The 12,745-nt window shown below is 46.5% G+C and overlaps 1 protein-coding gene across 1 annotated transcript in view; it reads right to left on the reverse strand.

The window, feature by feature from the left end:
• Nucleotides 1-5,686, reverse strand: part of LCMT1 (leucine carboxyl methyltransferase 1) — a 46,900-nt gene extending 41,214 nt beyond the window's left edge. Inside the window, exon 1 of the mRNA XM_006186670.3 lies at nucleotides 5,373-5,686. Coding sequence (XP_006186732.2) covers nucleotides 5,373-5,482 — 110 coding nt within the window. The 5' untranslated portion in view covers nucleotides 5,483-5,686. The remainder of the gene's footprint in view (nucleotides 1-5,372) is intronic.
• Nucleotides 5,687-12,745: the final 7,059 nt, after the last annotated feature.

The following is a 12,745-nucleotide window of genomic DNA, read 5'->3' on the forward strand; positions in this document are numbered from 1 at the left end:
GAAGATTTGTGATTCTGAAACATCACCCTGGCCACAGCAGAAACACTTGGCCAGGGGAGGAGGCTAGACTAGAAGCAGACAGAACAATAAAGACGTGTTGCAAGATTTGGGAGCAAGGAGACTGAGCAGGGGCTGTGGCTGACGGGAAGGAAAAGGGAACAGACTTCCTCTTTGTCGCCAGCCCATCTCCCGCATGGCTGCTGGGGATTTTTGAAAACACAAATCCAGATCATGTCATTCTCCCCACTGAAAAGCCTTCACGACCTTCCCCATTTTATCCTTTGACAGTCTTTCTTGAATTCTCTCTTGCTTTCACCCCTCCCCCCACCACCCAATGTCAAGTTCACTAAGACATCATGCTACTTCAGTCTCTATGCTCTTCAGCTCCTGCTATTGTCATCTGCCTGGCAAACCCGTTTGTCTGTTTAAGACTCACCTCCTCCCCTGTGAAAAAATGGAAAGCAGCGCTATCCCCTAGGAGCTGGCCTGGTGCCGTGAGCCGGGATCCAGCGTTGTTAGATGCTGCCTGGTGTTCAGAGGCCATGAAGTCCTCCTGTTGGACATAAACAATCTCGCCAAACAGCTAGCACAAAGGTTGCACAGTGATGAAGTGAAGACAAAACAGGACTGCTTCATAATTTTGTCTAAACAGCCAAAAACAAGGCCACCCGGCCTGCAGAGCAGCAAACGTTCCTCTCTCCCACGTGACTGCCTATGGCTTCTTTGTGAATTACAGCATGTCAGTCTAGTCATACCTCCTTCTAGAAAAGACTGAGCTAGCCAATCCCAGAACTGTCCCCACCTCCATGTCAGCATCCAATCCAGAGCAAATCCCTGCTTCCTGGAACTCTCCCCAAAATTATCCAACCAAAGCCCAAACCCTGTAAGTTCTAACATCCCTTACTGAGGAGGCCTGGAAGCTCCCCATGATGGGAGTTCTCCCTCATTAAAATGAGTATTTAAACTCATTTAACTGTGTGTTTCTAATGGTCTTTGCTGGCGGACGTTGACAACTGAAGCAGTAGGAAAGGATGGTTGAGTTTCTTGGAGGGAAGTTAAAGGTATGCCAATCGGAAGGCATCTATTTTCTATGTTAAGCAATACCCATAATATCATCCTGTTATCTTGAAGATGAAAGAGGGTGGAGTAAATCAGAAGCTTTCGGAAAGTGGAAAATGTCTGATTTAAGTATTGCGGAGAGTGAGAAAGTGAGTTGTTGACCAGACACTCATACTAGAAAGGATGCAGGTGAAGCTGGTTGATGTGAACGCACAGCAGCATTCAGCTGTGCCAGGCTGTATGATTTCCCCCACCGGTATTCAAGGTGAAAGTGGATAATCTGGTCCCACCAGGGTTTGGGGTTTACTAGGATGAAGGGCAAGGGCGATAAAGGCATTCCCAAGAGAATTACAGAAGGATGGACTATGAACTCTAAGCTCAATTGAGAGGGAACAGCCTCAAGGAAGTCTCTCCAGGCTAGAGAAAACCATGGAGGTCCCGAGGAGAAAGATGCTGACGGCGGATGAGAAATAACTGATCAAGTTGGCTGGAAAGAAGAGACTGGGGTTGGAGGGTGGGGCTGTGAGGTGGTACAGCACCTGGATGGAAATGCAGGGTATCGTGGCGGGAATGGTGACAGAGGTGGATGAGAAGAGGTAATCACCGCAGACAAGGTGTTAAAGGAAAGAGCGCCCTGTGTGTAGCTGGGTCCTCCACACACACGCCAAGGATGATGGTAAAAACTGAGGCAGGGAGGAAGGCCTGTGGGCCAGGTGCCAAGGTATTCAACGAAGGTAGGTGAATAACCAGCAGCAGGCAGAAAACAATCACGTGGAGGAGGAGAGGGTGCAGGGTGCAGGGGGCATGGGTCTCAAAGAAGTGGGCTGAGGGAACAAAGAGCAGTGGGGACACAAATTTTGAACCTCCCGATCCTGAGACATCCAGGGTATGAGAAAACCGAGCTGTGACTTGAGAGGGCTTTAAGTGAAGGATCTCCCTGAGCTCAAGGCAAAGAGAGGGAGGGAATGGCTGAGGGGAAGCTGAGCAAACGGAGGCAGCTGGTGACTGTGGAGGGGTGGCTTCAGAGGACACACTGGGGGTGGGCTGGAGGGGCTGGGGGGGCAAGGATAAACAAGAGTGGGTAACTGATGTGGGGCACCAAATGGTGGGGAAAATAAGAAGGGGAATGGGGACGGGGGAGAGTTAGCTATCATAAGCACTGTATAGATAACCTGTTAAGTCAAATGGAACTACCAGGCATAAACCTAGTACATCCACCAGAAGAGTTCTAAGTCAAGAGTTATCGCTGTATTCACTTACAACTGGGATAAAAAGAAAGACACAAAGGAACTTATTCACAAAACAGACACAGACTCACAGACATAGGAAACAAACTTATGGTCACCAGGAGGGGAAAGGGGGTGGGAAGGGATAAACTGGGAGTTCAGGATTTGCAGATACTAACTACTATATATAAAAGAGATAAACAAGTTTCTACTGTACAGCACAGGGAACTCTATTCAATATCTTGCAGTAACCTATAATGAAAAAGAATATAAAAAGGAATACATTATGTATGTGTATGACTGAGACATTATGCTGTACCCCCAGAAATTGACACAACATTGTACACTCACTATACTTCAATAAAAAAAAAACAGAAAATTAAAAAAAAATTTTTTAAAGAGTTATCACTGTAGGAGTGACAGCCAGGATGATGACAATGATGATGGTTTGGTGACAATGGGAGTGGCAATGGTGTCAGCAACTATCAATTTTGAACACTTACTATGTGCCAAGCCCTGATACAAGCATTCCACATTTAATCCTCACAGCAACCCGTGGAGAAAGATTATGTTCTTACCTGTGGAAGGGCTCTATCCTAAAGGAGGGAGCAAATTAAAACAGAAATAACAGAACTGTAGGAGCCCTGGGAAGCAAAAATGGCTTTTTAAACACTATTTTAGGGATCTTACAGCTGTAATTCAGTGTGGCAGGAGCTAGCCTGACCCATGCCTACTACATATTCAGTAACTTCAAAATAAATAATACTCAGGCTGGAGGGAAATCAAAACCAGCAATAATTTATTGAAGGCTTCACCTGGTGCCAGATCCTGTGTTAACCTTTGTATCGACCATCTCCTTTAATCCTTACATCCAAAGGGTCAGTTACCATTATTACCCCCATTTGAAAGATGAGGAAACTGAGGCAGAAAGAGTAGTATGTCCACAACTCATGCAAAGAAGCCCTATCTCACAACATGACTTTTTTTTTTTTTTTGACAAGACTGAAGGGCTGAACATGTTACGGTGAAGACAGAGATCACAGTATCACAGAACCTGAAAGTCACTGAGTCCTGCAAAGTGTCTTCAGACATTAACTTATGGATTCTCACAATCTCTTTGCATGTTTTTTTCAGCTGAGAGAAAACCCGGTGCATGAAAAGCTTCGACGAAATGCATCCAGGTGGCAAACACGTGTGGTTTTCACCACCCGGGACTTATCCCAGAAGATTCTGATTCAGTGGGTCTACAGGAGGCCCTGAGTACCTTTTAAAAGCCCCCAGGCTATGCTGATGGGCCATTCGGTCTGGAAGCTACTGCCTTAGATTCTCTGCAGTTCCAAATCCAACCCAACGTTTAGATGTCTGTAGACACAGAGGGCATTGGAAACTGAGGCAAAGAAGAGCTGACATGACAAAAAATAGCCGAGAGAGTCAAGGAAAGGCACGCTCTAGTTATACTATTTCTCTGTATTTTTGTGTCTCAACTATTTCACAGCTAATTTTCTTTTTTAAAGTAAGCAAGTTGGCCAAAAATGTTCCCAACAAATATTAAGCCCATACTACCAAAAAATATTAAATAACCCTAACCCTAACATGCTACTGCAAAGTGTTTTATTTCCCCAGGTAATTCTGACCACACTTCCAATTCTCTTAGCAAATGAGAAAAACTGTTTCTGATTCAGCAGTGCTACAGATGTGGTTAATAGCAATGGAAAACAGAAGAAGTAACGTCAGGTCCAATTCATTTAAGTTCACAAATTTCACCAGGGATTGCCTCCAAGCCTTTAATACTTAAGTATGTATTTATCTGTTTATTTAATCAACCACCACTAACACCTACTATATGCCAGACACTGCTCCAAGTGCTCTCCTAATATTGGTTATATTTTCATCTTTACAAGCGCCCATGAAGTGGGCGTTATTATCATCCCCATTTTACAGATCAGGAAACAGAGATGCAGAGTGGTTTAGTAACTTGCCCAAGTTTACAGAGCTAGCAAACAGCAGAGCTGGGACCAGCTTGATAGTCTGGCTCCAGAGTTCATGTTCTGAAACACACTATGCTTTGTTTCCAAGAACCGATAAAAAGTACAAGGCTTAACCCAAAACTTTTGTCTTCCCTACCCTACAGTCCCTACGTGGCCCCAGCTTCCAGGGCATTCATTCAGTTCCTCTAACAGACCACACTCCTTCCCTGCTCTGCCTGAACACTCCAACATCCCTATTTACTTTTTTTTTTTAAGCCTTCTGTTCTCAGCTCAAACATTATTGCCTAAATTACAAACTCTAATGATGCCCCTATTTCTCAGCACTCAACACAAAATCGTAATTATGTTATTTCATGGGTAATTATTTCCTCCCTGTCTGCCTTTTCCCCCTAGGCAGTGAGTTTACCATGTTAATCTTGTTCATCACGTGTTCCCAGTTACTGAGTACCCACCAACCAGCCAAAAGGAAGGGACTTCCACAAAGTAAGATCTAGATCATTTTTGCTGAATGAATGAGTGGAGAACACTCAAGCCTCATACTTTCTTTTTTAGACTTTCAGGAACCTGTGCTCACACCCCCTAAAAGTGTAGACTCCTGGAGCACAGAGGCAAGAGCTCTGCAAAGTACTGATTCTGCACGCGAGTACTATGAGGTCCTGGACAGGTCACTTCCCCCTTAACTTGAGTTTCAGGCGCACAGTGGAGATCATGACTAGTCCCAGTGGAATGTAACCTATAAAAGGAGAACCTGCGCTTCTCCTCATAACCCATCAAGACTGCAGTTACTACTTGCTTCATGTCTGTTTCCAGCAAGACAGGCTCCAAGGAGGCCAAGTTCACGTCTGCCTGATTCCAGTCACGGTATCCCGTATCCCAGTCACGCTATTTCCAGGCTCGTACCGTGCCTGGCACACAAGAAGTTTAGATATATAATTGTGAGTTAAGTAAATGAACCCCTGCTCTATACACTTCACAGGTGTCGCACGAGTTGACGGGTGCCTTTTGGCGTAAAAGCGTATTCCTTAAACACAGGCCCGCCTCCCACCTAGGCCCCAGCCCCCCGGGGACGGCGGCCCCTAACCCCGCGCCGGGCAGGCACCTCTTGCATATAGAAGCATCTTCACAAGTACCGCGCACACCCTCGTCGTCCGTGTCGTTAGAGGGGGAAGAACAGGAGGTGAAAGACGGCCTCCTCAGGCTAGTGGCCATGGGCGTGGAGGCTTCGGGGTGCTGCGCCCACCGGGTACATGGAAGCGGGGTCGACAGACGCCGTGACAAGGAGCGAGCCCCGGAGAAGGTAGAAGAGAGGGGCTGGGCTCCACCCGGCTCAGCTGGCGCGGCTCAGTGACGCCGTCCACGGCGGCTGCCCCAGCAACCTCCGCGCGTATTGGCGCCCCTGTCGAGACGCTCGTTGGACAGTTTCCCCGCCCCCTCAGCCCGCGGAGGTGCCCATTGGATAATTCTTTCGGCCCCGCCCACACAACCCGGAAGGCCTCAGAGAGGGAAGGTCAATTGAAATTGACGCAAGAGAGCACTGCAATGCTTTCCGGGAATTGTAGTCTTAGGTGTTTTGGGAGGCCCGCCTGTTTCTAAACGGCTGGTCAACAAATTTTATAACTGTAATTAACTCAGGGCAGAAGAGCTGGCAGGAGTCTCAGAATTGGAGCGAAGGGCAGAGAAGCCGGAGGAAACAAGTATCAGTGTTTCAGTTAGAACTCAGTCTCATTCAACTATTTTTTAAAACAGCATTTTGTTTGTTGTTTTCTGTTTGTTTTGGGGGGAGGTAATTAGGTTTACGTATTTATTTTTAGAGGAGGTACTGGGGATTGAACCCAGGACTTCGTGCATGCTAAGCATGCTGCTCTACTACTTGAGCTATACCCTCCCTCCTCATTCAGCTATTGAACAAATATTTATTGAGTGCCAACTCTGTGGCAGGAACTGGGTGAACACCTTGGCACACAAGGATCGCCTTTGAAACGCTGTGAGGGAAGGTATGTGTGGAAAACTAATACAATGGAGAACTATGTAGCAGTGAAAATTAATGAACTAGAGTAACCAGTTACAAATATCAATGGCTGAATTTCAAACACATAGTATTCAGTGAAAGAAGAAATACAACATTTTTGCAAAGTTCAACCCAAGCAAAACTATTATTATTTAGGAAAGCACACATATATGGTAAACGAATATACAGGAAAGTAATGGAATGAGGGGAAAAATAGGAATCAGGACATTTGTGACCTTTAGGGAGTGGGGAGGGTAGAAGACTAGAGGGCAAGGGAATGGGGAAGGAGTGCATGAACTCCTCAATAGCTCTCAAGCTGGGGTAGGTTCACATGTGTTTGTTTCATTATTATGTCAATTCAAGATGTTCATTACATATATTTTGTACTAGACTTACTGTAAGACATTTTCTAAATAGATTATTTAAAGTGTGTTTGCATATTCCATTTCATTATCAGTCAGGATCAAGGAATGGATATACTCAAACTTTAATAACTTTGGATCATACACAAACACAAGCAAGATAAACAAACAGCAACAAAAATCCAGTGCACGTATCTTGGGGCAAGATCAGGTATCAAATGCTTGCTTAGTATCCAGTGAAGGAACAAGAGCTCATTGATACCCAAAGTAGAAATGAAAGTGGGGAAGGTTGAAGTTAGGGAGTTTTGCCAGGGGGAGAGGTGATGAGGTGAAATGCACCGCTTTCTCTGAATGGTCCTCTGCCAAGAGGGTAATGCAAACCAGCTTGGCAGTGTACACGTTCCATGAGTGTTAATGGGTAATGTGTCAACAGCGAGCAGTATAAAGTGTCAATCCCATAGGTCTGGATGGTGCAGCTGAGGGTGACTGGCAAAAGGTGGAGGCAGATGTGTTGATACACTTGTTATTTCATGAGCAAAGACTACCTCTAATTTTTACTGAGCCTTTGATTCAGAGAAGCTGATGATTCAGAGAACTTTGGTCAGTTTTTCACCCCAAAAGCTTCCATCAGGCAAGGCCAGCTCATTCCTTTTAAGCTCCATTAAGCAAGGGGCTCGAACTTTATGATACAGGAGTGGAATCTGGAAATGGAAAGCTTACCCATCTCAAGCCACATGATGTCTCGAAATATGAGACTACTTTGGGGTCCCAATCAGACAAAGGTCACTGCCAACTAAATCTGCATCCTCTGATAAAGTCAAGAGACGAGAAACTAGAGTTTAAAATCCCTGTGAACATTAACTAGTACTGGAAGCAAAAAGCTGAGCATTAACCATGAAATTTCTCTGTGAGTGGCCAGAGTGGACATTTGCTGCTTTGACTAGGCATTATTTCTTCTATAACAACAGCCAGAGTTTATTATGGAGAACTAAACTCTCCTTTTAGTCCATGTGGATCAGGTGAGGTTCCATGCCACACATTGCGGTGTGGAACCTTACCAAGGCCTGGCCAATCACACCCAAAACCACTCTAGTTACACTTCAGTAGTGTAGCAGGGGTGCGGGAGGGGAGGGGGGAGAGAGGGGCAGTGGGTTGGTGACCAGATGGGTCAAATCAGGAGTTGAATGGGAGTTGCTAAGTCTGGAAGAGCTCTCTTTTCTGGCAGACTTAAACCTGAGAGGATGTACCTTTGGAGTCCCTGAGATGCACCTTGCTACCTCAGATAGCCTGAGAATGATGCTAATGAGAAGGCTAAAGGAGTCTGGAGCACTGGAATGCTCAGTTAGGGGGGTGACCTGAGTCTGTAGTGTGGGGCTGATGGGAAAATCATCGGAGCCTGTGGAGCTGATCAATCAGAAGCAGCTGAATTCAGAAAGATGCAATAAACCGTTACCCAGCACTTGAAGCTTTCATCCTGCTCTGAGTGCACATTATCCCTCCCCTCCCATCACCACCTGGCAGTACCCCCAGTCAAATCATTATCTTCCTTCTTTGCTGGTCCTATTTTCCAAGTTTTTGGCGTGCAGTTTCCTCACAAGCTTTCCATTGCTATAACCTGTTGAAAAGGCTGTGTTTCCTCCTTTGAATTGCTTCTGCACCTTTGGCAAAAATCAACTGAGCATATTTGTGTGGGACTGTTTCTGGGTCTCTCTGTTCATTGATCTATGCGTCTAGCCCTCGGCCAAGACTATACAGTCTTTGTGGCTGCAGCTGTATGATAAGTTTTGAAGCTGGTAGATGGGTTGCTCCCACTTGGTACTTCCTTCAAAACTGTTTTAGCTATTCTCATTCCTTTAGCTTTTTTCCATACAAGTTTTAGAACAATCTTGTCTGTACCTACAAAAAAAAAAAAAAAAAACTCTTACTGGGTTTTGATAGGAACTGCATTAAATCAATCTATTTAATTGCATTAAATCTATTGATTTGGGGAAATTTGACGTCTTTACTATACTCAGTCTTCCAATTCATGACCATGGTCTTTTTCTCCACTTATTTAGATCATTGATTTCTTTTATCAGTGTTGTATAGTTGTCAGTATACTAGTCCTGGGCATGTTTTGTTAGATTTACACACGTGTTTTATTTTTATTTGCAATTATACACATAGTTTAAATTTTGGTGTCCACATGGTCACTGCTAATATCTAGAAATACACTTGATTTTTGTGTTTATTTTGTGTCCTGTGACTTTATTGAACTCAATGATTAGTTCTAGGAAGGATTACTTTTTAATAGTTTCTTGTGGTATGAGGCTTGAAGTTAAGATTCAATACTGAGAGCTGTCTTGGCATCTGGAAAAACTGAGAGGACCTCAAATGGCCTAAGTACAGTTCCCCACTCCCTCTTCTCCCATACACAAGGTCCCTGAGTAAAATGATCCTTCTCACAGGGACCAGACACAGTCCCTGCTTATTCACGAGCAGCAGGCTTCAGTTCCCTATCAGCCCATGGAATTATTCAGACAAGCCCATCACACCCTCTTGCCAGAACCAGGGCTCACCCCCACCCTCTTGTCGCTACAAAATCTGCCTCCTAAGCCCTTGCCTGTTCACTCTGTTCTGAAGTGCCACCCTCCGTGTGGCCCAGCATGCTGTGTGGTGTCCTCCCCCGGTCTGTGAGACTAGTAAACTGCTGTTCATCCCATCTGTGTGGTGTCGAGTGTTGTGTGTTCACTCAGCCCTGTTAGTCTAGGGTAGGAATCTCTACTCACCAGTGGATTAAAGAAGAAGTGAGTGAAAAACTGGCATCATGAACAGGATGATCTAACCTCACCTGAAGATACCGGGCCAGCTTTAACTACCCGCTCCTTTGCTAGTTAACTGGTTCGTAAGGCAGCAGTTACCGCCTGGGATGTAAGTGCCAGTTGCTGACCCTCCTGGGCTTTAGCTCATGTTCTGTTGTCTCCAACGGATGTTGCCATCTCTTCTCACCCTCACGTCTCATTCTCGCCAACTAGGCGAAAACTATTGTACATTGACTATATCCCAGAGTTAAGGTACCATCAGCTGTGGCTTGTGTCTGGCAGGTGGTCTCCGAGGCTCCTACCTGAGACCAGGGACAACACAATGCCCTAACTGGTGGGTGCTTGACTTCCACTTGCTGGGTGTGGGACTAGCACTTTGGTCACTGTGTCTGGCCTGATGGCCGCCACTGGGGCAGCCACAGAGACTGTGTTTGGGAAAGTGCGCCTGGCCCAGCACTGTCCTGGGGATGACCCCTTGTGCTGTGTGTCCTGTGCTGCTGCTTCCCTTGCTGCTGTCATGAGCTCTCCTGATCCCTAAGAGTACTGAGGTGCACATCCATGGGAGTCCATGGCCAAGGAACTGATGAAACAAAAAGCTGGGGGAAGGGGCCTTGATATTCAACTGCTCTCTCAGTGCAAAACCCCTAATCAATACATGTGGGCTTTGCTTCCTGTAGGTGCTTACCAGCACACCAGAGGACTGATCTGCTCATCAGGGGCTTGGGGGCCTGACCCAGGCCATGGACAAAGTCACCTTGCCAGCAACGTCTACTTCAACCTCCTCTCGGCCAGTTGGCCTTCTCTCCAAAGGGGCACAATACTCTTCTACCTAGTTACCCACAGGGCACCTAGCACCTCTGCTGTCATAGACGATCTTTGCAGACAGGATCGTCACTGCATCCACCCTTCTCCAGGACGCCAGGTATGACATCACCTTGATGACATCCTCCTTTGAGGTCATTTATTTGAAACATTTGTAAAGGACATACAATCGTATCCGACATCTTTGAGTCCTTTTGGGGCTCTGCAGGCAACATGCTCCTTGTTTACAGATTGTGTTTAAGCCCATTTATGCCGTCACTTTGAAATTAGCCCACCTTGAGTGGGAGCCCCACCAACAAAGGACTCTAGAGTCTGTTTAAATTAAAATCAACTGGCACTCCTCTCAGTGAAGAGGATTTAGCAACATCCTCCTGTGCTTCCTGGCGTCTCTGGACCACTTATGATGTCCGTAAGTTGTCCGGGGGCTTCTGATGCAAGAAACTGCCCTCCTTGGGCCTGAATCACATACTATTAGAGCAGGAATTGCTGGCCATGCACTGGGCTTCTCTGGAAATAGAGTCTCTCACAGCCCCTGATCGTCCATACTCAGCGCCCTGTTAGTCCTTGAGCCATGGAAGCGACATCCCACAAGGTCAGTGTGGTCCTAAAGGCCTCCCTGCTACAGGGTGAAACCAAACAGGAGCCCTCTGGCCCATCCCACCTGTTGGTGGGGTTGGCCTCCCACCCTCAGTTCATTGCCAGATGCTGTGGTGCTGGAGGACGTCACCCCCTCCCCCAGACCCCTTGGGGTCAACTGAGTGAACATCAATAGGAAAGAGTCCATAAGCTTTATGTTGTGGATGATCACCTCTCCCTCTTGGTCAAGTGGCAACATCACTTCCTAGGGAAGGACTCCTCCTGTTCCCTAAAAGTCTCAGTCATCACCAAGGTTTAAATTGATATGAAGGTATCAAAGAACCCATTGTGGTATTAACCCTGAAATCAAGATTCAAGCTTAAGTATTGCCTTGACATCTGTTAAAACAGGAGGGCTTCAAATGGTCTAACTTCAAATTCCCTTCCCCTTCTGCTCCTATAGGTCAGGTCCCCGAGCCAAACTACCCTTCTTATCCCCAGGACCAGGCACAGTTTATCCCCAGGTAGCTGCCTCCAGTTCCCTGTCAGCCTGTGAAATTATTCAAACAAGCCAGTCACACCCTCCAGTGGAAAACAGAGTCACTTCCACCCTCTTGTTACTCCTAAGTCTGCCCCCGAGAGCCCCTGCTGGTTCACTCTGTTCCCAAGTGCAACCTCCGTGTGGCCCTGCCTGGTGTCGCCGAGTCTTCCATCCCCTGGACTATGAGTCTATGTGACTAATAACCTGCTATGAGACTCACCTGTTCAGTGTTCAGCCCCTCCCCACAGCTTTAGGGTGGGAATTCCCTCCCCACCAACAAGTGAAGAGGAGATCAATCAAACTCTTCTGATCTGCACTTTGTGGAAGGCATTACCCTGCTATGATTAGCCTCCTGGGCTCAAAGCTATTTGGGTAAGAGTCCATTCGTGTTTGCAAGAAGTCTCACGTGGCTGGAAGGTGGTCCACATGTGGGGGACGAGCAGGAAGTAAGGCTACACAGGCAAGGCCTTGGTTATTCTGTTCAAGTGTGGACTCCGGGCAATGGGGAACCTGAAGTAATTTACAGCAGGAAAGTAACATCAGATCTTCACCTTAGAAAGTTCACCCTCACAGCAGCACCCAAAATGGACCCAAGGGAGCTCGAGAGTGGAACCACCAAGATTAGGGAGGAGTCCACTGTACTAGCCCATGGAAGAGGCAGGAAAGGCTGCATCAGAGCCATGGGAGCAGAAAGGAAGGGAAGGAAGTAAGGTCTATCTGGTAGTTGATTGGCTATGGAGTGGGCGAGTCAGAGAGATCAACCATGGCTCTGACACCTCCTGCCTGGGTGACAAGATGCACAGAGGTTTTATTAGAAGATAAAAGGGACAGAGGAGGAGGAGGAGGGTTCTAAGGGCAAATGCTGAGTTCCCTTTCAGACATGTTGCTTTTGAGAAGCCCACAGACATCCAGCAGACAAGCAGATAAATCAGGGTGGAGTTAGGAGAAGGGTGAGGTTAGACAGAGGCATTCAGAAGTCCCTGGCATCCAGGTGAACATCCAGTCATGGGAGTGGATGAGCTGCCCTGTGCCTGCAGTGAGAGGGAGAAGATCCATTTAGCTGAAGATGGCCCCTCAGAGAACATGCCCACTTACGAAGTGGTCCAAAGACGCTACAAAGGAAGCAGGGAGAAAAGCGCCTAATGTCAGGAAGGGAACCTGAGAGTGGCACCCCAAAAGAAAGAAGGTGGAGAGAATGTTAAAGAATAAAGATGGGGATAACATTTATCTGATGCTACAGAGAGCTTAAGTAACTAAAAAGATGAATTTCTAATGCATCAGGAAATTAGGGGGCATTGAGACAAGATTTTGTGGAGCTTTCAAAAAGAAATCAGTGAGAAATGAGGTGGTGACAAGGAGTGAA

The sequence above is a fragment of the Camelus ferus genome, chromosome 18 (assembly GCF_009834535.1).
Source record: "Camelus ferus isolate YT-003-E chromosome 18, BCGSAC_Cfer_1.0, whole genome shotgun sequence".
NCBI lineage: Eukaryota > Metazoa > Chordata > Mammalia > Artiodactyla > Camelidae > Camelus > Camelus ferus.